We start from the raw sequence: 24,909 nt of genomic DNA on the forward strand, positions 1-24,909 counted from the left end.
TAAGGGGCTGAAGATGTAGCTCAGTTGTAGAAACCCCTGGATTTAATAAAAATAAAGGATTGAGAATGTAGTTCAGTGGTGGAGCACTCCCAGTTTCCATCACAAAAGAGAGAGAGAGAGATATTACTATAGAAAGAAGAACAACCTTGATTTATCATAGATTCAGATAACTAAGGCCCGCAAGAAATCTGAGTTATTGACTCAGATTAGCTAAGAATAGAACCCAAATTTATCACTTTCAGTTACTCAGTTATATCTTCCCTGGAAAGGACATACTTGTTTTGTTTTAAAGTGGGGCTTGGTGGACACATCTGCAGTCCCAGCTATTCAGGAGGATGAGGCAGGACTACTACTTGAACCCAGGCATTTGAGACCAGGCAATCTGCACAACATAGCAAAAGCCCATATAAAAAATTTAAAAATAAAATCAAAGCAAAGAAATATAACATTACTTCACCTGGCAATGATATCATAGAAATGCATTTTTTTTCCCCTTTCTTTGTTTAAGGTTTGCAGGAGAGTTGTGAAAGTGCCTGAATCTTGTAACTCCCGCATAGTATTTTCAATCACATCACTGAAAAACATCCTTAAAGAGAAACAGAAAAAAGTTAATCAGATATATTTCCTTACCTTCACAAAGGGCTGTAGAAATCAAGTTTAAAGCCAGAAAGAACATCCTAAATTGGGATTATCCCAGGAATGTGATAATAGTCTAGTACTAGAGAGTTTATTAATAGAATACACCAGATTACTAAAGACTAAAGGAGAAAAATCATAAAATCATCTCAATAGTTGTAGAAAAGGCATCTAGCAAAATTCAATACCCACTCATGATTTTAAAAGAAACACAAAAACAATAAACTCAGGAGGGTACAGTGACGAATGCCTGTAATCCCAGTTACTCAGTAGGCTTCGACAGGAAGATTCCAAGTTTAAAGTCAGCCTCTGCAATATAGCAAGACCCTATCTCAAAATAAATAAAAAGATGGGCTGGGGTTATGGGTCAGTGGTAGAGTGTTCGCCTACCACATGCGAGGCCCTGGGTTCAATCCTCAGCATCATAAATAAATAAATAAATAAATAAATGTATTGTGTCCAACTACAACTAAAAAAATAAATATTTTTAAAAATAAATAAATAAATAAAAAGATCTGGGGATGTAGCTCAGAGACTGAACTCTTGGGTTCAGTCACTAGTATAGCAAATAAAACAAAAACAAGAAACTCCACAAATTGTAAACAAATGATAACTTCCTTAACTTGAAAATGTTTACATACCAAGCACCAACAACAAATGTTGAATCAACTGTATGATACCATGTGCATAACATTTTAAACATGTGAAACTACTTGTATTGTTTAAAGAAAACACACGCATGCATACTAAAACTGTCATAACATGCTAGAAAATAATAAACACTGAAAAAGTAGGAGGACTGAGATTGGAAGTTTTTATTGCACCTAAAATATGTTTCTTAAAAATACCAAAGCAAGGGCTGGGATTGTTGCTCAGTGCAACTTGCCTAACATGTGTGAGGCCCTGGGTTGAATCCCCAGCACCACATAAAACTAAATAAACAAAATAAAGGCATTGTGTCCACTACAACTAAAAATATTTTTTTTAAAAATACCAAAGCAAACATGCTAAAATGTTAACATTTAGTGGTTCCATACATAAGTATTTCATACTTTACACTTTTCTGTATGTTTAAAATATTTCAAAATTTTGAAAAAGTTAATTTAATATTTTTTAAAGAGCTAATTAAATCCTCACATTTTAGAGATGAGTAAACCTAGGTTCAGGAAGCTTAAGTGACTTGTCCAAGGTCACATAACTAGCTTGAAAAAGATACAGCACCATATAACTTAAGTTTCTAGTCTCCTAGTTCCCTGCTCTTTATAATATTCTTCTAAGTGGGAATTTTTTTTCTTTTTTTTTTTTTACTATTAGTTGTTCAAAACATTACAAAGCTCTTGACATATCATATTTCATGCATTTGATTCAAGTGGGTTATGAACTCCCATTTTTACCCCATATACAGATTGCAGAATCACATCGTTTACACATCCACGTTTTTACATACTGCCATACTAGTGTCTGTTGTATTCTGCTGCCTTTCCTGTCCTCTACTATCCCCCCTCCCCTCTCCTTCCCTCCCATCTTCTCTCTCTACCCCATCTACTGTAATTCATTTCTCTTGTTTTTTTTTTTTCCCTTTCACCTCACTTCCTCTTATATGTAATTTTGTATAACAATGAGGGTACCTCTCTCCTTCCATTTCCATGCAATTTCCCTTCTCTCTCCCTTTCCCTCCCAAAGTGGGAATTTTTAAAACCGCTATTAGGGCTGCTGTAGCTCAGTTATAGAGCACTTGCCTAGCAAATGGGCACTGTGTTCAATTCCCAGTACTTTAAAAAGAGAAAGAGAGAAATAAAAACTCCTATTTATTGTTTTCATACTGAGTTGGCTGGAACTATACTTACTACTTGATTAACAATAGTTCACACAAAAAGATTAAATTGCTACATTAATAAAAATTATTCCCAGTACTACATGCCCCCCAAAAGAAAAGAACTATACAGAAGAAACTAAAACATAAGAATCTGAGCAATAAGAACTTATCTCTTATGTAATAGGTTAAGATAAAACAATTAAAAATTCTTATTTTGATATGATAAAATTATAAGGCATAAAAACACTAGAACAAGGAAAGTATATAGAAACTTGCTACAAATTCCCATTTGAAATTCATAAACTACTATAGTTTTCATGCCTTTAATATTTGATTTTCACTTTGATTCTAGATAACAGGTAGAGATGTACATTTCATGATTACATATCACTCTAGGTTTCATAATTTAAATTCTTAAGGAATATATATCTAAGACAAATCCCCTAAAAATAATCTGAGACTGGTATTTTTCATCTCTCAGGAAAATACATGAACCATCACAGTAAGAATAAAAAGAACATTAACCAGATTGGGTAGTTCATAAGCAGAATACCTTTTTGTCATATGTGCAAATCTGGGCCAGACTGATTTTTAGCAAGAATCATTACCTTATTTAGATCTAATATAGAAGTTGGAAAACTTTTTCTGCAACAGGAAAAAGAATAAATATTTTTGGCTTTGTTGGCCATAGATCTCTTTTATAACTAGTCAACTTGTGGATTATAGTATGAAAGCAGCCCTTAACACTGCAAACAAATAGGAAATGTTGTATCCCAATAAAACTTCTTAAAAACATACTTCCAAGCTGAATTTAGTTAGTGACTAAATTTACCAATAGTCTTTTACCATACAACAACAACAACAACAATAACAACAAACACTGATTAATAATAGAAATTGAGACTACTTTTAAGAAATCCTCGCTATTCCTGAGGATTTCTTAAAAGTAGTCTCAATTTGTGGTAGTCTCAATTTGTGGTGCATACAGTATCACACATCTGTAATCCCAGAGGCTTGGGAGACTGAGGCAGGAGGATCAAGAGTTCAAAGTTAACCACAGGCCCTAAGCAAAGATCTAAGCAATTTAGCAAGGGCTGGGGATGTGATCAGTGGTTGAATGCCCCTGGGTTCAATCCCTGGTGCCAAAAAAAAAAAAAAAAGAAAAAGAAAAAAAGAAAGAAATCCTCAGGATTAAAACATGATTTTTAGGATTTGCCTACTTTGATAATGGCTATTTCTTATTAATAGATAAAGCATCACAGTAGCTACCAATCTGTACTAGACACTAGGCTAACACCTTTTTTTTGGTGAGGGGCTAGAGGGGATTGAATCCAGGTGTCCTTAACCACTAAGCCACATCCTTAGCCATTTTTGTACTTTATTTTGAGGCAGAGTCTCACTAAGTTGCTTAGTGCCTCACTAAATTGCTGAAACTGGCTTTGAATTCACGACCCTCCTACCTCAGCCTCCTGAGTCACTGAGATTACAGGCAAGCACCACCAAACTTGGCCAAAGGCCTTATTTTTAATCCTTACATTAATGTTGTAAGGTTGCTACCATTATCCTTTTGGGGGGTTCTGGGCATGGACCCCATGGCCTTGCATATGCTAAGCATGTGCTCTATCACTGAGCAATACCCCCAGCCCTACTGTCATTTTTAAAAATTGGATACAAAGGCTCAATAATTTGCCCAAGATAATACAATCACATGCTTTCAACTGTACTACACTGTCTCCAGGCAGTCTTCAGACAATCCTATTATCAGCAATCACTTCAAATATAATGACAAACTCTAATGCAACATAGCAGTCAACCAGCCTTGTACACATTCTCTCATCTATGTATAAATGCATCATACATTTCCAAATATGTTCTCCTTACCTATCAATCTGAATTTTCTTCATTATCTCTGTAGACATTATGAACTGCATTGTAGGTTGTTTAAAGACAAGATCCTGCATTCTGTTAAACTCCATGGAAAATTGACCTCCTTGCGGCATTTCTGGCAATGTGGATTTTTCTTTAGTTGAGACTGGAGTAGATATTTTGTTTGTAGAGACCAGCAGAGATTTTTCTAGGCTACTGATATTCTAACAAAATATGAGGTAAAGATAGATTTTTTTTAAATGAAGAGATAATACTCTAAGATGACCTGCCTCTGTCTATAAATATTTTTTAACCTCATTTTCTTCCAATTGTATGCTATCCTCCAAAAAAAAAGTTCCCTCTTCTTTAGTCACATCAAGTCCACACATCCTGCTGTTTTGTGTCTTCCTGCTTTCACACAGTATTTGCTGTCATTCCCCACTTACCACCTGGTAAACCACAAGACTCTAATAAAGGTAAAGTTTGGGCCTGGCATGGTGGCGCATACCTGTAATCCCAGTGGCTCCAGAGGCTGAGGTAGGAGGATCTCAAGTTCAAAGCCAGCCTCAGCAAAAGCAAGGTACTAAGCAACTCAGTGAGACCTTGTCTTTAAAAAAAAATACAAAACAGAGCTAGGGATGTGGTTCAGTGGCCGAATGCCCGCTGAATTTAATCCCTGGTATCCAAAAAAACAGTAAAGTTTGGGGCTGAAGGTGTAGCTCAGTGGATGAGCATTCCCTTACTATGTGCAAGGCCCTGAATTCAATCTCCCGCATAGACACACACAAAGTTCTTTGTGAAATATGGACTCAGTGAAATGCAGTTGGTCAAGCAGGGATTGAAACTCTGAAACTGTGATCCCAAAATACACTTCCTCCTATAAGTTGTTCTTGTCAGATATTTTGGTCATAGAGACGAAAAGCTGACTAACAGTCATGTACAAAAAAGCCAAACTAATTTATTTTTCAAACTCAAAATCAAATACTAAGGGGCCATAGGAACAGCATGTATTCTTTTAATTAATGATTTTTACTTAATCTGTGGCTAAAATCTTGAGCTATTGAGAGTGACCACAAATTTAAACTCTAAACCAGACTTTTCTTTTCTGGCTATATCCCTTACTAAACCATGTTGACCTAATTAAATAGGTAACTATTTCACATCTCTGTGCCTTCATTTCCCATTGGCAAATCGATGATTAATATTTTATATTTTGCCTTATGAGGAAAAGATAAAATGTAATGCTCAGGAGGATTCATTTTTCTGATTTCCCCAACCATTATTTCTCTATTTTTATGCTTGAGCATCTGGAAAAGGACGCAAATATGTCACATGGCCCAATTTACTGATGACTTTTTAGAAGGAGAATTTAAACTAGCTAAATATTCTAGTCCATTCACTATATACATACATATATTTATTTATATTTACATATTTATATATTTTTTTGGTACTGGGAATTGAACCCAGGAACGCTTAAGCACTAAGCCACATCTTCAATCCTTTTTTAAATATTTAATTTTGAGACAGAGTCTTGCTAAGTTGCCTAGGGCCTTACTCAGTTGCTGAGGCTGGCTTTGAACTTGGAATCCTCCTGCCTCAACTTTTCCTCAGCTGCTGGGATTATAGGTGTGTGCCACCCCGCCTAGCACTAAAAAGTATTTTATGTAGTACACACTATGTACAAGATGGGGATATTAGAACTTGGTTTTGCCTGGCTTAGGACTACCTGGTGAACTGCCAAAGATGAAAGTGGGGTAGACTGTGAATTTATTGATATTCAACAAATTCTGACATTTCGAAAAGACACTAACATGTTTAGTCTATGTTGGTGACATAGCTCACTTATGACAATAGTATAAGCTATATTTATACTACTATAAAATCACAAGGAGGGTTTTTGTTAAGTCAGAAAATTTTGGAGGTGAAAGATCACTATCATAAAACAGAACAAAAGTTTCATTCTTTTTTTTATACCTTTATTTTATTTATTTATTCTTATGTGGTGCTGAGGATTGAACCCAGGGCCTTGCACATGCTAGGTGAGGACACTATCACTGAGCCACAACCCCAGCCCCAAAAGTTTCACTCTTACATTTTCTGGAGTGGTGATCTCTGCTGAACACTATCAATTTAAGTTTTTCACACTCTCTTGAGTTTCTATGACAGCCAATTACTCTTTTTAAAGATTGAGAGTAAGTACAATTAATAAGACCTCATTTATTAACTGAATATTTTCCCAATATACTTTTGATTTTTACTGAAAAAGACAATATAAGTAGGAAGAAAAATTAGCCTTTTCTGGACTCTTTGTTAACTACATTAAGGACTACATTCTTGTTTTATAGGCATTAAAAGATTTGGTTCTTGGCCTCTAATTTATTTGCTCCTTATAAATTGATACAGAAATTAATTTATATTATAAAATTCCTGTAATACTGATGTTTGCTTATTTGTTTATTTATTTATTTACTTGCTTGCTTACTGATGGTAGTGCTGGGGATCAAACTCAAGGCCTTACTCATGATAGGTAAGCACTCTACTACTGAGTTAAATCCCTAGCCCATTAATGTTATTTTAAAACTATCTCAAACCAGGCATGGTGGTACGCACCTCTAATCCCAGTTATTGGGGAGGCTAGGCAGGAGGATCTGCAAGTTTGAGGCCAGCCTGGGCAATTCAGTGAAACCCTGTTTCAAAATTAAAAAACAAAAAACAAAAAACCCATAACAAAGGGCTAGGAGTATAGCTCAATGGTAGAGTGTTCACTTAGCATGTACAAAACCTTGTGTTCAACTCCCAGTAGTACCAAAAATAAAACAAAGCAACAACAACAAAACCACCTTCAAATTCATAGAATTTTAGAATTGGAAGGGATATATGGATCATTTAAGATAAAACTCCATTATAATTTGCAAATGAGAAAACTAAGACCAAGAAAGTGAAATTGATTGCTTATTGTTTACAACTAAACCCAAAGGTTTCCTGACACAAAATCTGGTGTCCTATTAAAATCCTATATAAAGTTTTAAATGTTAATCAAGTTTTAAGTTCCCAGACTACAATACTACTAATAATAACAATAATAAAAAAGAAATTTAAAAAATAGTATGGGCAATTAAAGGGAAATTTAATTTTCTTTTATTAATATGGACTTCTTTCTTTTAGACCTGGAAAGCACTTTACCCTCTAACCTATGTAGCAATTTCATTTGTCATAGGATCAGAAGAATATATTTTGTACAAATCATATGACTAAAGAAGAAACCTATATAACTGAGGTTTATAAGAGTTTAAAAATTTGTAAAGACTTTTCTCACTACCAAGTTAAGCTTTTTGATACCTCAGTGGTCCTCAGGAGTCCAAAAAGTCATTGGAAATATAATGACTGAAACATGGCCAGATACCCACAAAAGCAGGATACAAGATAGCCAGCAATTACAACAAGGTCAATTTTTTTTTTTTTTTAATTGAGGATTGAACCCAGGGGTACTTTATGACTGAGTCACACCCCCAGCCCTTTTTATTTATTTATTTTTGAGACAGGTTCTCATTTAAGGCCTCATTAAGTTTCTAAGCCTGGCTTTGAACTTGGGATCCTCCTGCCTCAACCTTCCAAATCACTGGGATACAGATACATGCCATCACACCTAGCCTAAAGGTGTCTGTCTGCTGGTTGCTTCGGCCTCTTGAATAGCTGGGATTAAGGCATGTGCACCATGCAGCCTACAAAATCAGTTTAGATTAAAACAATATTGAGAGTCCAGTTGAATTTCCTCCCTCTGTTAGCTTTTAGCCATTGAGAAATACAAGATAAGTAGGAGAATTTAGTAATTTAATCTCCTCAGTATACATACAGTTGTTTGATCTCCTCAATATATATAAAGCTATCCCTCAGCACCCACAGTGAATTGATTTCAGGACCCCTGTGGCTGCTCAAGGCCTTATATAAAATGGCACAGAATTTGCATATAACCTATCTATATCCTCCCATACCTTTTTTCATCTCTAGATTACTTAAAATAACTAACACAACGTAAAATAATTGTTACACTGTATTGTTAGGGAACAATCACAAGGAAAAAAAATCTGAACTTATTTACTACAGACACAATGTTTTTCTGAATATTTTTGCTCAGAGGTTGAATCCATGGGTGCAGAATCTGCATATATGGAAGGCTGACTGTTCTATATTTACAGTGACTTAACCATACACCTTTTGAAATAATACCAATATATTGGAAAGAGATATTCTGCCTCATCATGTACCTTGAGCTATCACAATTTCATCCCATCAATTGAGAATACATGTCTCAGATAATTATGATAGCCCTTTATCTGAGATAAAGATGTTCCCCAAGTTAAATGTACTATAAATGATAGATAAAAAGGAAAGAAAGCAAAATTAAATAATGGAGAGTTTAATTACCATGCTAGTGCTTTGTTTTCTTTCATAGTGAACTGGCATGATATAGTTTAGAATAGAAAGTTGGTCAAGGGTATCCTCCAGAACTGCAGAGAGTCTCAGCATCTCTAGAAGGGAAAGTGGCTCTCCGATTTCTGGGATAACTTCTGTATCTACTACATTAGTTGATTCTTCCTCTTCTTCTTCTACGGCACTAGGTGGTTGGCCTGTCACCAACACGGTTACCTCAGGATTCCAAACTTTTGGAGAAAGAGGTAAGTCTTCCAGCCAATCTCTAAAGAAAGAATAAGGAAAAAAGAAGTTAATGACCAATGTCTAAATATTACTTAGATTCAAAAGCATAGGCAGCATGTAGATCTGCTCCTGTGAAGTTTTTATTGTCATATAACTTAGATTTTTTTTTTTAAGTAGGCATTTACTTGGGATTTTGCTAAATACCTTCCACTTTGATGAAACAAGGACAAAAAATATTGTTTAATAAAGACATATAGCCCCTGCTATTTGGCTATGCTTAACCAATTTAAATTTGAGACAAAATCAGCTTTATTTTCAAACATCATTTTTAAATGCTAACCAAAATTTTCTCATGATTAGAGAAAAACAGAATGTGGTAAACAGCCTCCAAAGTGGCCCAAATAGTTCTCACTTTCTGGCATTTATAGCCTTGCATAGTTTCCCTGATAGTGAGTAGAACTAACCTATGTGGCAAAAAGGATATTGTGAAAATAACAAGAGTGTGACTTCCAAAGTTAGGTGATAGAAGACATTATAGTTTCTACCTTACTCTCTCATATCTCTTACTCTGAGGGAAGTGAGTTGCTGTGTCATGAGGACACTTGATCAGCCTTGTGCAGACATTCATGAGAGTGAGAACTAAAGGCCTCTTGCCATCAGAAGCATCAACTTGACAGCCAAGGCACCATCTTGGAAGTGGATCCTCTAGCCCACACCACTAAGTCTTCAAGTAACTGCAGGCCTAGTGCACTTCAACTTTATGAGAGACCCAAAACAGGACCATCCCTCCAAGCGGTTACCAAACTCTTGACCCATAGATACTATGTAAAATAATAAATGTTTACATTTTTAAATCACTAAGTTTTAGGGCAATTTGTTAAACAGCAATACATAAATAATACACAAAAATTTACCATAAAGCATAACTAAAAAAAACACACACAGAATGAATTAGAATTTTGAACATACTCTTCCATTCTTCTTTAGTTTTGTTATCCTCCACAATGTATTTAATAATCTCACAAAAAGGCAGTCAACTAGAATGAGAAGGAAACATTGAGATTAGTTTAAGGGAGTACTGAATGATGTTTCAGTATTTATGTGCCCTTTAAGAGAAAATTAAAAAATTATAAGAGCTGTGCTTTATCCCCTCACTTGCTTAGTAGAGCAGTCCCTGGTCTAAAAGAAAAACTGATGTTATGGGGTACAGGTCTAACAAGTAGTCAACTTAATTATTATTCTACAAAACCTGAAGATATATGCACTCCTTTTCTTCTCTCTTCCTGTTCTTCCTCCTTTTTGCAGTACTGGGGAATGAACTTGGGTGCTTACACATGCCAGGTAAGCCTTCTACCACTAAGCTACATCCCAGACCTTTTTATTTTTTATTTTGAGATAGCATCTTGCTAAGTTGCAGAGGCTAGCCCCAGATTTGTGATCTTCCTGCCTCAACCTCCCAAGTAGCTGAGATTACAGGTGTTCACAGACAGGCCTAGTAAAAGGATATTTTAAAAATTGAAAACACAAACATATCTCTCCTTAGAACTCTTCCATGTTTTCCCATATCTTAGAACAAGGACCAAAATTCTTAACTTGGCCCATAAGTCTGCATGATCCAGACCCATCTGGCAATGCTGTTTTCTTGCTCTTGTCTTTAGCCTGAAAGATTTCTTTCAATTCTATGGAATCTTGCTCTCTTCCAACTCAGGGTATTTGCACATGCTATTCCTTCATTCTTTTCATCTCTTCACCTAGTAAAATCCTACTGACCCAATAGGTACCAACTTAAAACAGTAGCAGTTTTTGAGATACCTACTATTTACATCTATAAATCCAATCTCCATCATTTTCTGTGCTCTTAAGACTGATTCATATGGAATCCATCAATGAGAGAGTCCAGAAAGAGATCCAGGTGCAGGAGAGTCATGTCAAGTTATTTTTCTTCCCAGCTCCCTCCCTGACATATTATCTTTGGTTGGCTGTTTCTCTATTGAAGGTCATGGCTCCTGACGGGCAATCCTCTTCAAACACTCACCCCACGCCCGGCTTAGGTAACAACTTCTTTCCCTGTGCCTGGAAACTGCATTATCTCTTTTAATTTTATTCTTGCCTATATGTTTGTAAGGTACTTCACTAAACTCTTACCATGCCAGATACACACACACACACACACACACAGTGTTGTATTTAACACACTGAAAGAAGTTTCATAAAACAACATGTGACACTTTGTTTTATTGTTTTACATTTTAATTTAAAAAGTATGATCATGATCTACTAATGCATCATCACCTGCAGTTTGAAAAATGCCTTAGATGTCACTTCTCTAGGTGTTTCTTTCCCTGACCCAAAAAGATGGATCATGCTTCCTCTATTCAAGTAATCATAGAACTCTGCAAAGCTCTCCTTACAATTTGTAATGTTTATGTCAATTTTACCCAATAGTCTGTTAGGTTTCATGAGAGCAGGAACCATAACAATAAATCTCACTATTGTATTGTAAGCACAGGTACGGTGCACAATAAGTATTTAATACCTTCAGGAATGAATCTTTCTTTTCTAAGTTAAATGAAGAGGAAAAGCATGCTGGCACGTTCTCAAATCTGAGGTACACACTAATGACATATTTGCACACAGCATTTCACGTGTAACTTCACCCAGTTCTCATTTCATAGATTACACAAATATTTTTGCATAAAAGTCACAATTTTAATATTGGGTGCTATCCATTGTACCTTGAAGTCTATTTTCTCAAAAGGAATATGCTATTGTCAAATAAACTTCTAAGTACTTTGCAAGTGTGGAATGCCTCACAAAAATTTGTGTGTCATCCTTGCGCAGGGGCCATGCTAAATCTTCTCTGCACCATTCTAATTTTAGAATATGTGCTGCTGAATAATGAATCTCTTAAGTAGCAGAATTTCTAGTATATTTCTGGGACAGAGAAAACTGGATGGGATAGTGGGTTACAAGGAACATAACCCTATCCTGTTGTATTTAATAGGGTATCTGACTTTAAATGTGACATACATTTATTTCCTAAAATGTTGGAGTTGTCCTTTACTCCTCTCTCTCATTAATTATGTATCAGCAATACATTTAAAATATTCAGAATTTCAGGACTAATCACCTGTACTGAATGTCCATCATCTCTCAACAGGTCCATTAGAGTAGCCTCCTAACAGATCTTCCTGCTGCTTCCCCTGCTTCTCTTCAGTCTCAACACAGTGAACCCATCAGACCTAGTCACTCTTTAGTTCAGAACCTTCAAATGGCTTCCAATGTCAGAGAAGAAAAAAAAAACCTTTTAATTTTTCTCCACAAAAGTTATCACTTTCTAATATACCATATATTTTACTTGCTCGTTTTCTTGCTCCCCACAGTATGATGTAAGCTCCATGAGAACAGATTTTTGTTTATCGCAGCGTCCTCAAAGTCTACAATTCTCGATCCTTGGTAGCCATTCAATAAACTAGTTGTTGAATAAATTAATCTATAGGGCTACTCAAGAAAATGCGCAATAATTAGGAAATGTAAACCTCTGACTCCTCCAATCCATCTCATTCTAATCTTCAAGTATTTATGAGACCTATTAAGCATGGCAGGACGCGGGCGCCCCGAGTTTGTCAGCTCAAAGAATTATCCTAAGGAGGCGGTAAGGCCTTCGCTGGACATACAAGCTCTTCCTCCGAATAAAAGCGAAGGAGGGCGATAACATTTTTAAAGGCATTTCTCTCGTTATTTGGGATGGGCGGGCGGGGGATGTCTCACGATGTGGCCCAGGCTGGTCTCGAACTCGCGGGCTCAAGCGATCTTCCCGCCTCAGCATTCCGGGTAGCTGGAACCACAGGACTGGGCCACTACGCCCAGCTTTTAAGTCGTTTCATTTAAAAGTGAAAGGAGTAGAGGGAAAGGAAGGTGGGTTGCGGGGAAATAGGGAAGGAATTGCTCATCCTGCCTTCCGGCTCCCAGCCTTTCTCTTCAAGTCTAGGGTAGGAACCGTAGGTCTCCCTTCGTCCTACTTCTCGGAGAGAGGAGGGAAAGATATTCCTTGTGTTTGAGAATCAAAAGTGTGATATCTAAGGCGGGTACAGACGTTCCCCGGTCCAGCTTTACCTGCAGCACCTCTCGCCTTCGGAAACAAGCTAAGATGTTGCTATGGCAACATAGATGGGAGGAGACCGTTTTCGCTCCTCCTTTAGCTGGCTAACAATTTTGCCTCTCTCTGTTCTCAAACACTACAGGTTGTAGCTTGCAAAGATGAAAAGACTTAGGGAAAATTTATATGAGTGCTCCTGAAAGTAACTTTTTTCAGTCCGAAGATGATTTCTTAGGACTAGTTTTTCTGGCGGTCGCGGAGGATGCCTAAATTAGGGGCGGGGCTGAGAAATGTTTATCCCAGAAGGCCATGCGACGGGGCCTCGCCTTCCTTTTTCCGCCATCTTGGTGCCTGTGGAGGTGAGTAAACCCCTCGCTGCTGAGCTTTGGAGGCAAATAACTGGGTTGGGTTTACCCATATACCGTGGCGAGGCACCGATTCGGTTCGGAGACTCTGCTTGCCAGTGATTTCTGTGGATTCCGGGAAGAAGGAGGACGGGATGGCGGAGATGAGGGGCTGATTGTGCTGGGCTCCTAACACCTGGTGAATGAGCGCTGTGGTAATTTTAGGGGATTTGGGGGCCCAAGCGGGGTAAAATTGTCACTCCTTATGCAGTTGCTTGTGAAGCAGTGGTTCCTTTAAGTTGCCTTTTTTTTTTTTTCATTTGCTCCCATTCCATACTTTTGCATGTTTACAACCTCAACTTTTCTCTAAGCCAGAGCATGTCTTCTGTGTGTTTTACCGCCAGCTTCGTACGTAAATCTTCATTTTTCAGTGAATTTTATCTTACTGATAGCGGCATGAGTTTGCTCAGGGCTTCCGATTGCGGCTTTTAGGCGTTCTTCAGTGTGTGGTTTTGCTTCTTAGTTACTTTAGTTACTGTCTTCATTTTGGAGTTTGCTTAGGTATCATTCATTCTCTGAGGTTTGAATGTTTCGCCAAGCTCTGCGCTTCATGTAGGTGAATTACGCTTCCCCATATTCGCATGAAACGGGTCAAAAAGGAATTTGCCTGAGAGGCTTAAGAAAAATGACAGGTGAGAAACTTGTGTTGTATGGTTTTAAACTTAGTTTTGTTTGTTTTAAGGCCTGCTGGGAACAGGACTTCTAAAAGGCAGATATGTCTGGAAGGTATGCTTCTTAAATATATATTTTTTTTCTCTCCCCACGCCACTCTTAGAGGTAAATCTATATGCTGGTTAAAAATTTTAAAGTTACATTTAACATAACATGTATCGTGTGTTTCTTAGGTTGTGGTGCAAAGCCATTTTTGCTGGCTATAAGCGGGGTCTCCGGAACCAAAGGGAGCACACAGCTCTTCTAAAAATTGAAGGTGTTTATGCCAGAGATGAAACCGAGTTCTATTTGGGCAAAAGATGTGCTTATGTGTACAAAGCAAAAAAGTAAGTTTATACTACTATGTGCCTTGGAATTTTTACTTTTTACTCTGCCTTACTTTTCTATTGAAAAGATAAATAATGTTGGTAAAGTAATTGGTACCGCTGTGGCTTCTGCTTTGATCCTTTTAAGGAATTTCATGGGAAGTTACAGGAGGTTTTGTTTTTTTGTTTATTTTTTTTTAACCTATTGTGGGTAGTGTTGCACTGGGAAAAATCACAGCTGTCACTCAAGAAGTTTCAAGAAGCAGCTATTTATTCTTAATGGTTTATGTAATGCTTTTTTCACGTACCTTAGTTAATTTTGTTCTTTAAGATATTTTTCATGTATGCTTTTAGATGTTATATTTCCAGAACATTGTTTTGTGTGTGTGGGGGGATTGAACCAGGGTTTTTCACAAGCCCCTAGCTGTACCCCCAGCCGAAACGTGTTTTTAATACTAGGCTTGTGGGGGTGGTGGTGTACTGGGGATTGAACTCAGGGGCACTCTACTACTGAGCCATACCCTTCCCCTTTTTTGAGATTTTTAACTTAACACATGTAGTTGGTTTCATCCCCGCAGATTCATGCGTTGGTTCATGGAATTCCAATTTCAGTTCATGATCCCCAGCCCTTTCATTTTATTTGGAGATAGGGTCTTCCTGAGTTGCATGAGCTGGTTTTGAATTTGCTGTTCTCTTGCCTCAGCCTTCCCAATCACAGGGATTACAGGAGTGTGCCACCAGGCCTAACTTAATCCTGGGGTTTTTAGCCCACTCCAGACCAGTTAAAATCTCTGGCCTCCTTTTCCTGTTTAGTCAAGAGTATTCCTTTAAAATTTCTAGTTCCATCACATGTAGGTTATAAACCCCAGTGGGTCATTTCATTCAGTAAACAAAAAAAAGCTAAAGTCTCAATGAGGAGCCTCTTAAGAACCTGTGCATTGAGGACTCCACATTTTTGCTCTTATCCCAGCTAGGGCTCACCACTTTGTACCTACAATCTCCCTAACTTGGGGTTATTACTTAAGATTTTTGGTGTGGGGGTTGTGTGTGTGCACCTGCGATGAGTAGGGGTGCTAGGGATTGAAATCAGGACCTTGTGAATGCAAACTAAGCACTCTTCCACTGAACTATCTCCCCAGCCCCCCTTCAGTTCTTTAGCATACGCTGTTCCTTCTCTTTGCCATGGTCATCCCCTGATAAAGGTGCCTGGTATACAATAGTTATTTTATCTGTGGAATTAAAAGTGTTCCAGACATACTCAGTGGGTAACCAAGTTTGAGAGGTACTAGAGGTTAGTAACCATGAACTTGTATGAGACTATATTGTTTATGTGAGTTCTCCTTCTTTTTTTATTCCCTTTTAAAATCAGCAACACTGTGACTCCTGGTGGCAAACCAAACAAAACCAGAGTAATCTGGGGAAAGGTAACTCGTGCCCATGGAAATAGTGGCATGGTTCGGGCCAAATTCCGAAGCAACCTTCCTGCTAAGGCCATTGGACACAGAATCCGTGTGGTAAGTAGAAATTTTTAGCAAAACAGCCCTCTTTTGAGACAAACTAAGCTCAAGAGGTTGAGCTGTAACTTCTAAGGATTTTTTTGAGTGTAAAATGAAGCCAGTAAATTGTGCCCAAATCAGTGACTATAGTGTAGATACTGAGTATTACATAACATCTGATTTGGCATCTTATAGGAAGGTGATGGCAAAGTGTTCAAACTGTGCCTAGCTGTGCATGGCGGCACATGTCTGTAATTCCAGTGACTCCAAAAGCAGGAGGATCACAAGTTCAAGACTGTCCTCAGTAAATAAAAAAATAAAAGGCTGGGGGTATAGCTCAGCCATAAAGCACCCCTGGGTTAATAATAAGCCTCAGTACAAAAACAGAAAATTTGTGCCTAAATTTCAGTTTTGCCAAAGCTACTTGAGGGAAAATAATTTCTTTCTTTCTTTTTTTTTAGTACTGGAGATTGAACCCACGGGCACTCAAAACTGAGCTATATCCCAACCCTTTCTATTTTTATCTTAAGGCAGGGTCTTGCCAAATTGCCTGGGCAATAAACTTGTGAGCTTCAGCCTCCTCATCTCTGGGATTATAAGCATCTTTGTTCAGCCTTTAGATGTTAATCAACTTTGTTTTGTACATGAAGAAAACATTCTGAGGACTCAGAGTGTTGGTTTAATCTTAGACTCCAGATCCTGAGACTTTTTTTCCTCAAATAACTCCTGCTTTTTCTTTATTAGGATCCATTTTTAGTTGACCATAATCTTGGGGTCATAGGGATACTGTAGAGCCTTGCTGAGCATTTGAGCTTTCTCGTCAGAGGATTCTTACTCTAAGAAGCAAAATTATATATTCTCCCAATACTTTTTAAATTATTTTAATTTTTGGTATTGAGGATAGAACCAAGGGCCTTGTGAATGCTAGGCAAGCCTTCAATCATAGAGCTATACCCCAAGCCCCAGTACTTCTTTTTTTAAGAGTAGGTTCTTAAGCATATTCTCCTATAAACTGAATGCTACACAACTTGGTTCTCAGGAACCACCAGAATATGTCATTGAATACCTTTCAGAGATGACTAAGGAGGCTAGGGGTGTAGCCCAGTAGTTGAGTGCTTATTTAGCATACGTGAGGCCCTAGGTTCAATCTGTAGTATAGGAAAAAAATTTCAGATAAAAGTGGGATCATAAGAGATTAATTCATGTTATGGCAATCAGTAACATTTATAAATTTGTATATAACATTCACCTAATGTTCTTTTTTTTCCCCCTAGATGCTGTACCCCTCAAGGATTTAAACTAATGGAAAATAAAGATGGATTTGTGTTCTTATATTTTTTTGTTCAGTGGCTCAAAAAACTTAACTGTCTTCAATTGATTTCGCTATATATATGCTTAAAATGATGGAGGTTTTTCAGTATCTTCAAATAAAAGGAAATCAGTGCTATATACAATGGACAGTATGAGGCAGTTACAGGGATTTAGAAAGTAACAGGTTAACATATATACCTTAATGGGCATTTTGGAGGAAATAAATATGCTTTGGGGAAAGTGGGAAGTGAAAGAAGCATAAAATTATCTCTTAAAAGGTCTGGGGATGTAGCTCAGTGGTAGAGTGCATCAGACTGTTTCATCCCTAGTATTACCCACCCCAAAAAAGTTTTTTAATAGCTTTTACTAGTTCAGTATAGATTGGTTGGGAAGCTTATGAGTGAAAATGGAATTGGGAATAATTTCAGTAGAAATTACATTGATATTTATTAGCGCTTTCACGTGGCCTGGGATGAACTATTCTTGTGACTTGTGACCAAAGGGTTACAGTATATACTTTGACTAGTGGTGTAATCCAAGCTGAAAATGTCAACCTAAATGGTATGTGATTCTGAAGTAATTTAGCAAACCAGGAAAATAAGCAGGGCTTCAGAATATTTTAAATTTAAAGAATATTTTAGATTTCAAAGATGTGCTTAAAATTATGCGATAAATCATTTTGCAGTATGGTTGTAGAATTCTGATTGATGCAGTAGTCAGTAGTTGTATACTAATGCTCAAGTTGCCATCGAAGGAGCCCAGTTTCTTGTAAATGATTGGGATTTATAATCTTGTCAGTTTCATTCATTGGGAGTGTGGCCTCAAGGCAAAAGCAATGCATTGGAGTAGCAGCCTTTGCCAGAGCTGTGCATTTAATGGACAACTAGAATTTGATTACTAGAACTTTAAGGAAATTGAACTTGGAAAGTTTGGGTTCAAGAGCAAGAAAGGTATCTGGTCGTGAACCAACTCCCAATTGTTTTCCAAAAAGCCAGGTAGATACGATCGGTATTTCAGTACTCAGGGATAGAGGCATATAAATAAAATGGCTTATATAAAATGAAGGAAACAAGGTGGTGGCGATGGCACAAAGATCTTGAGGCATTTGAGCCATTCAAATTGGGTTATTTAGTGTGGCTAATAAGCCTGTTGGGGCAGTGATAGGGAGTCTTTAAAGCTAAAAGCTGCCATGTTATGAAAGATCTTGTGTCCTAGAAAAGGGATAACTGGAATGGGGGAGAAAAATCAGGCTTTGCAGTCTTAACTGGTTTTTGATAACCAGAATAGAGCAGATCCCCTAAATATTAGGAATGGAGGCTTAAAAGATAATAGGTCTTGGCTTTGGTGGCTGAATGGATAATGACATGTTTACAGAGCTAGGAGAGCAGGAGGTGGTTTTGTAGTGGTAGCAAAAGTTTGACAAAGTGGGCTGGGAGGTATGTGGCTCCATGCTAGTGTAAGTCCCTGGATTCAATCCCCAGGACCACCAAAAAAAGAATTTGAGGGGCTGGAGTTGTCACTCAGGGTTAGTGCATTTGCCTGGCATCTGTGAGGCACTGGGTTTGATTCTCAGCATCTCATATAAATAAAGGTCTGTCAACAATTAAAAGTATTAAATTTTTTTTGAGGACCATGTAGGATACTAACTTGTGGCATCCTGGAAGGCAAATGGAGGTTTCAGGTCTGGTTAGGCACAGGGGAAAAGGGAGCAGAGGTCTCCATAACTGGGAGCAGAAGACTGGTCTGAACAATAATAAGAGGGTTGAAGGTGGATAAATGGGCTTTTTGAGAAATCCAGGAAAAGAACTGACATGACAGCATCCTTAGGTAACCTGAGTATGCAGTGGCAAATGAGCTGCATGTGCAAATGTGTGTGTGTTTTTAAATATTTCTTTACTTTTTAGTTGTACACAATACCTTTATATGTGGTGCTGAGGATCAAACCCTGGGTTTCACATGTGCTGGTAGAGCAAATATGTGTTCTTTATGAACACGATGCAACCATTGTGAAAGTGCATTGTCTTCCTGTACCACCCTACTCAAGTTAAAAGATACTCTGGCCAAATCTGCCACTGGAGGGTTTGCATAGTTCACAAAAATGGGCTTTCTAATACTAGAATATGTCCACTATGCAATCAAAAGCCTTTTATCCATCATGGTACAGGAAGCCTTAATATTATATTGGTTGTACTTTTTTTGTGTGCTGAGGATTGAACCCATGGCCTTGTGCATGTGAAGCAAGCACTCTACCAACTGAATTGTTTGTGCTTTTAGCAGTGGAAAAATCATGTTTTGAAAAAATTTGATTTAGTATACCAGTAAATAATGACTCTACCTGTAAAATGGTAATATAGCACGATCACACCCTTCTTTTGAGTACACCATCTCAACTAACATTGTAGATTGAAGGTTTTATTTCTGACAACGACATTTCCTAATAATTTACAATATTCAGTTTCTGTGGAGTAATATTTAAGCTGTTTTCAGTTCCTGATGTTTTGCTGGGGATTATTGGATTTAGCTTCACACATTCTACTGAAGTGCTTTACCACTGAGCTACAGCTCCACCCTTTCCAGTTTCTGCTTTTAGTTCTTTGCTTTCATGGACCACAGGAAGAGTAACATTTCTCAGTTTTTAAGGTAGTTTCCACAAATGGCCAGTGTCCACCAATATCTTAATTCTTGGTTAGCCAGGTGCGGTTGCACACACCTGTTAATCCCAGCAGCTGGGGAGGCTGAGGCAAGAGGATCGCCAGTTCAAAGCCAGCCTTAGCAATTTGGCAGGCCCTGAGCAACTCAGGGAGACTGTCTCTAAATAAAATACAAAAAGGGCGGGAGGTGTGGCTCAGTGGTTAAGCGCCCCTGGGTTCAAACGCTGGTATTAAAAAACAAAAAAGGTATAGAGTTCAGTAAAACAGTAAAGAACATAACTGATTTTGTAGGAAATGACGTTACTTGATAAATGGGACTAAAATTGGTGACAAAAGTGTTCTTCACACTTTTCACACAGGAGTACATTATAAAATATTTTGCAGTTGTACATGTGTCCATTTGAGAACTGGCATCTAGTTATGGCAAATCATGAATTAAAAGGAGCGAAAAACCACCTTGGTAAGGACACCTACGTACTACACCACCCGCCCACCACCGCTAGCCTTTCCGGTTCCCACTGCGCAGCCCACGTGAGCCGTTAAATACCATTTATTGGCTGGCCCTGTGCAATGAGACGCGATGGACACGACCTGCTATCGTCTTGTAGATGACACTAGCCAATCGAAAAACTGCTTTTCTTTCCTTTTCTCGGGCTGGTCCCTGGAGCGGCTAGGGGCGGGGCTGGTCGCGGGCACGGAGGCGTCACGCACTCCATGGTAACGACGCTCTGCCGAAGATGGCGGCCGAGTGGGGTGGAGGAGTGTGTTACTCCGGGTCGGGCCCGTCTCCTAACCGGTGGCGCTGGAGTGCTTCTTTGTGCGTCCGAGGCGTTTTACTACTGTTAGGCGGCCTGCCGGCAAGCACCATGTCTATTCCCATCTCCGTGGGCACCTCGCCGCCCTGCCGGCACCACGTCCCCTCTGACACTGAGGTAGGGCAAAGGAAGGGCGGGAGCTGGCCGGGTGATAGTAAAGTGATGAGGGAGAGTCACAGTAGAGGGTAATGATTCCGAGGGGGTGTTTTGGAAGAGAAGGCGAAATTGGGACAGAGACAGCGCTTACAGGGCTGGGACTGTTATTAGCTTCCGACACCCTGCAAAGTGGCCGAGTTAGGCACTTAGCAGCATCACATTTCCGTGCTTAGGTGGTAATACCATAGCAGTGGTTTTCACATTGAGTGTGTATCTGAAGCACTTGTTAAAAAACGAAGATTGCTGCCCCGTCTCCCTTTCTGACTCAGTAGGTCTGACATGAGTCCTCAGAATTGGCAATTTAGTTTCCAAATGGATGATACTGCTTGTCCAAGGTCCACACTTTGGGAACCAGTATCTAAAGATTTGGGGAGAAATTGGTAGGAGAGCCAGACAAAGGCATTGGAGAGATGTTAAGGGTTTTCTGAAAACAAAAATGAAGGTTTATTTTCAAGTTATTTCATTACTTTGCTTGCTTTAATCCTGTTCTCCCATCCTGCAAGTGCCTGCCTGCCTTCTTCCCACCCAGTCGTTTTTTGTTGTTGTTTTGTTTTGATTTGGTTTGGTTTTTTGCTTGTTTAAATCCTTTCAGCTTCAGTTCAAGTCTCCCTTCAGGCATTTAACCAAGTACTGTTCTGTGGTAATGGCTTATGTTTTCAGGCATGTCATGTTTTGTAGTTAAATTGTAACATTCCTTGAATAAGGTTTGTATGATATACTTTGATTCCTTCACAGTACTTAGCTCAGAGGTGGACCACAATCATCCCCCTCCCCCTCCCCTGCAGTACTGGGAATTTAATCCAAAAACACTCTACCACCGAGCTACATCCTTAGCCCTTTTTATTTTGAGGCAGGGTCTTGCTGAATTGCCTAGGCATTTCTTGAATTTGCCAATCCTTCTGCTTCAGCCTCCAGAGTCACTGGGATTACAGGCATGCCCCACCTCTTTCAACTATTAGTAATCAGAATTGAGAAAAGGAGGAACAGTACTTAAGGCAGGGCTGCATGTTGTGATTGGCTTAGATTCACCTAGAATTCTTTTTTCATTTTAACCCAGATAGCTAAGCTCACTCATTTTAGTGGCAGTTTCCAAAAATGTTAGGCATACTGATTGTAACTGAGTTGAAGTTTTGTAGCTGTACTACATATTATAACTTTTATCATGACACTGCATTTTGGCTGAATTCATTTCTTTAAAAAATTCCACAGAGCCCTGCACTTCCTCTTTGAATCTGGGTTAAAATGAGAGAAAGTAGTTCAAACAACCACAAAACCTTTTTGGTAGAAAGAACCTTGGTAGCTGTTTTCTTTTTCTGGCCATTGGGAGTGTACAGATCTCCAACCTGGTTTTCATTTGTTTGTTTGTTTTTTGGGAGGAGGGAGGTTGTTTATTGGTGATGGTGGTGCTTGTTTGTGTCTGTGTGTGAGTGATGCGTGATGCTGGGGATCAAACTCAGGGCCTCACTCATGCTAGACTGACATTCTACCACTGAGCCATAATCCCACACCCTCCAATTTGTATTTAACATTTCCACCAATAGGGTAATTTTTTATTTCTAGAGGTAGCCCCTTTGTTTTTTGGAGGTGATCATTGTTAAAGTCCTTTTTATAGAGCTGAAAACTTCTTGATACTTCCCAATATTTCTATTCCTGCCTCTTGACTGAACAAGGTTAATAGTGATAGTGCTTCATATATTAAAAGCAGTCTATTAAGTTCTCAAGTGTCCTCATTTCTAATTAGTTTCCCTAGTTTTTCATAGAATATATAATAGCATGTTGTCCTCATCATTCTCCTTGCTTTAACCTGGACAAAAAGTTAAGGTGAGAACTATTCATCATAATTCATTGTATTCATGCTAGTGACTACACTTCTGTTACATCCTACAGGCATTCACTTGCAACCTGTGTGTGTGTGTGTGTGTGTGTGTGTGTGTCTGTGATGGTAGTGATAAAATACAGAACACTTTGACTTATTTAACCTGCTGTCAACCAAAACGTACACATTTTTACTTTTTATTATATATATTAAAACCAGAATAATATGGTAAACCCCTGTGGGTCTAGTCACTACTTATCAATATTCTGCCATTCTTGTTTCATATACTTCCAGTTATTCCCAATCACCCCACTTGACTTAATGTTATTATAAAAGGTTTTCTTTTTTTTTCTTTTCGGTAAAATTTACATGTATTGCAGTGCCACATGCATCCATGTAAAATTCATAACCTATCACAATATAGAACTTTTCCATCACTCCATAAAGTTCCCACCTGTCCTGTGCCAGTTATGTCTTTCCCATCCACCATAGGCAACTACTGTTCTAATTTTTTTTTTTAAACAGCAGGTTTGTTTTTCCAGTTCTAGAACTTTGTTTATAAGGGTAGAATTTTATGATCTCTGTGTCTGGCTCCTGCTCACAACTATTTCTATGAGATTCATGTTTTTTTTATGTTAGTAATTCCATCCTTTTTATTGTTAAGTATTCCCCTGAATGCCCAAATCATAATCTGTTTTTGCTTGGTCTCAATTATTTTCAGTTTTGTGGTATTGTAGAAAAAATACATCATTGTATAAGGGTTTTATTAGATGTGTTTTTATTTCATTTTGTAAATACTTAGGAGTACATATGCTAGGTCAGAAGGTAGGTGAATATTTAATCTTATAGAAAATTACCAAATCTGGGGCTGGGGTTGTGGCTCAGTGGTAGCATGATTGCCTAGCACGTATGAGGCACTGTGTTGCATCCTCAGCACCACATAAAAAAATAAATAAGTAGACAAATAAAAGGTATTGTGTCCATTAAAAAAATGTTAAAAAAAAAGAAAACTACCAAATCTTTCTCCAAGTTCTGTACCATTTTACATTCCCATCAGCAGTGTATTAAGCATTATGATTGCTGCATATCCTTACCAACAGAGGTTTCTTCCGAGAAGTTTTTGCTTACCCACCAGGTCATAAAGACATTCTCCTATTTTGTAGAAACTTTTGGGGCTATGATTCATTCTCAAATTGATTTTTTATTTTTATTTATTTTCTGTGGTACTAGGGATTGAACCCAGGGCCTAGTATATGCTAAGCAGGCATTCTACCACTGAGCTACATCTCTAGTCCTTTTTTATTTTTTTGGTACTGGGAATTGAACTCAGGGGTACTTGACCACTGAGCCATATCTCCAGCCCTATTTTGTATTTTTATTTATTTAGAGACAGGGTCTCACTAAAGTTGCTTAGCACCTCACCTTTGCTGAGACTGACTTTGAACTCATGATCCTCCTACCTCAACCACCTCAGCTGCTGGGGTTACAGGCTGCACCACCATGCCTGGCTTCCAGTCCTTATTTATTTTGAGAGAGTGTCTGATTAAATTACTGAGGCTGGAAAATTTGCAGTCCTCCTGCCTCGAAGTCCCTGGAATTGCAGGCATGTGCCACTGTGCCCAACTGGGGTTTACTTTGTATAGTTTTTGTTATTTGTTTTATTTGATTTTTTTGTTTGTTTGTTTTTGGTAGCACTGACAGTTGATTCCAGGACCTTCTGCATGTTAAGGAAGCTCTCTCTCACTGAGCTATACCCCCAGTCTTATTTATTATTGCAAATAGCCCACGCTGGCCTTAAAATTGTGATCCTCCTGCCTCAGTCTCCCAAATAGCAGGGATTACAGTTGTACATACTGTGCCTGACTTATTATTTCCTCTTTCTACTTATTGTGTATTTACTTTGCTCACATTGCAAGGGGGAAAATTTAGGTCATTTTTTTTAGGTTCTTTTTAAAAATTTGTTTTAGTTGTAGATGGACACAATATCTATCTACCTTTCTTTCTCCCTTCCCTCCCCTCCCCTCCCCTCCCCTCTCCTTCCTTTCCTTCCTTCCTTCCTTTTCAAACCCAGTGCCTGTAAATGCAAGGCAAGTGCTCAATCACTGAGCTACAACCCCAGGCCCGGGTTTTAGGTTCTTCAGGTTAATGTAAACATTCAAAGATAGAAATACTGGCAGTGATAGATTGCTTGCCTAGTGTGCACCAGG

The 24,909-nt window shown here is 38.3% G+C and overlaps 3 protein-coding genes and 1 pseudogene across 17 annotated transcripts in view; 2 read left to right on the plus strand and 2 right to left on the minus strand.

Annotated features, from left to right (window-relative positions):
- Iqcg (IQ motif containing G) overlaps window positions 1–13,144 on the minus strand; it is a 41,569-nt gene extending 28,425 nt beyond the window's left edge. For 3 of the 7 annotated variants that reach the window (XM_071615246.1, XM_071615245.1, XM_071615241.1), the window contains exons 1-6: window positions 12,749–12,859; window positions 12,108–12,252; window positions 9,947–10,014; window positions 8,747–9,017; window positions 4,334–4,542; window positions 458–586 (exon numbers count right to left, since the gene is read on the minus strand). In XM_071615246.1, the coding sequence (XP_071471347.1) occupies window positions 458–586; window positions 4,334–4,542; window positions 8,747–9,017; window positions 9,947–9,954 (617 nt within the window). In that variant the 5' untranslated portion in view covers window positions 9,955–10,014; window positions 12,108–12,252; window positions 12,749–12,859. Of the gene's footprint in view, window positions 1–457; window positions 587–4,333; window positions 4,543–8,746; window positions 9,018–9,946; window positions 10,015–12,107; window positions 12,653–12,748; window positions 12,860–13,093 lie in introns of those variants that run through there. The other 4 variants (XM_071615242.1, XM_071615243.1, XM_071615244.1 and 1 more) reach the window with 4 other exon arrangements.
- Window positions 11,772–11,884, minus strand: LOC114093406 (U6 spliceosomal RNA; annotated as a pseudogene).
- A 234-nt stretch (window positions 13,145–13,378) lies between the features above and the next one.
- Window positions 13,379–17,285, plus strand: Rpl35a (ribosomal protein L35a). Of its 2 annotated transcripts, none has more exons than XM_027936049.2 (5): window positions 13,379–13,435; window positions 14,163–14,206; window positions 14,326–14,478; window positions 15,827–15,971; window positions 17,228–17,285. In XM_027936049.2, the coding sequence occupies exons 2-5, from the start codon at window positions 14,196–14,198 to the stop codon at window positions 17,249–17,251; spliced, it is 333 nt and encodes a 110-aa protein (XP_027791850.1). In that variant the 5' UTR covers window positions 13,379–13,435; window positions 14,163–14,195; the 3' UTR covers window positions 17,252–17,285. The 2 variants fall into 2 exon arrangements, with proteins under 2 accessions (XP_027791850.1, XP_027791851.1); XM_027936050.3 differs by lacking the exon at window positions 13,379–13,435 and adding an exon at window positions 13,612–13,635.
- A 3,332-nt stretch (window positions 17,286–20,617) lies between these two features.
- Window positions 20,618–24,909, plus strand: part of Lmln (leishmanolysin like peptidase) — a 72,423-nt gene continuing 68,131 nt past the window's right edge. For 4 of the 8 annotated variants that reach the window (XR_011708341.1, XR_011708339.1, XR_011708340.1 and 1 more), the window contains exon 1: window positions 20,630–20,847. Coding sequence is in view for 4 of the 8 variants with exons in the window: in XM_027936187.2 (XP_027791988.2) it covers window positions 20,653–20,847 (195 nt within the window). In the remaining 4 variants the exon portion in view is untranslated. Of the gene's footprint in view, window positions 20,848–24,909 lie in introns of all 8 variants that reach the window. The other 4 variants (XM_071615248.1, XM_071615247.1, XM_027936187.2 and 1 more) reach the window with 3 other exon arrangements.

This window comes from Marmota flaviventris, chromosome 8, assembly GCF_047511675.1.
Source record: "Marmota flaviventris isolate mMarFla1 chromosome 8, mMarFla1.hap1, whole genome shotgun sequence".
NCBI classification, from domain to species: Eukaryota; Metazoa; Chordata; class Mammalia; order Rodentia; family Sciuridae; genus Marmota; species Marmota flaviventris.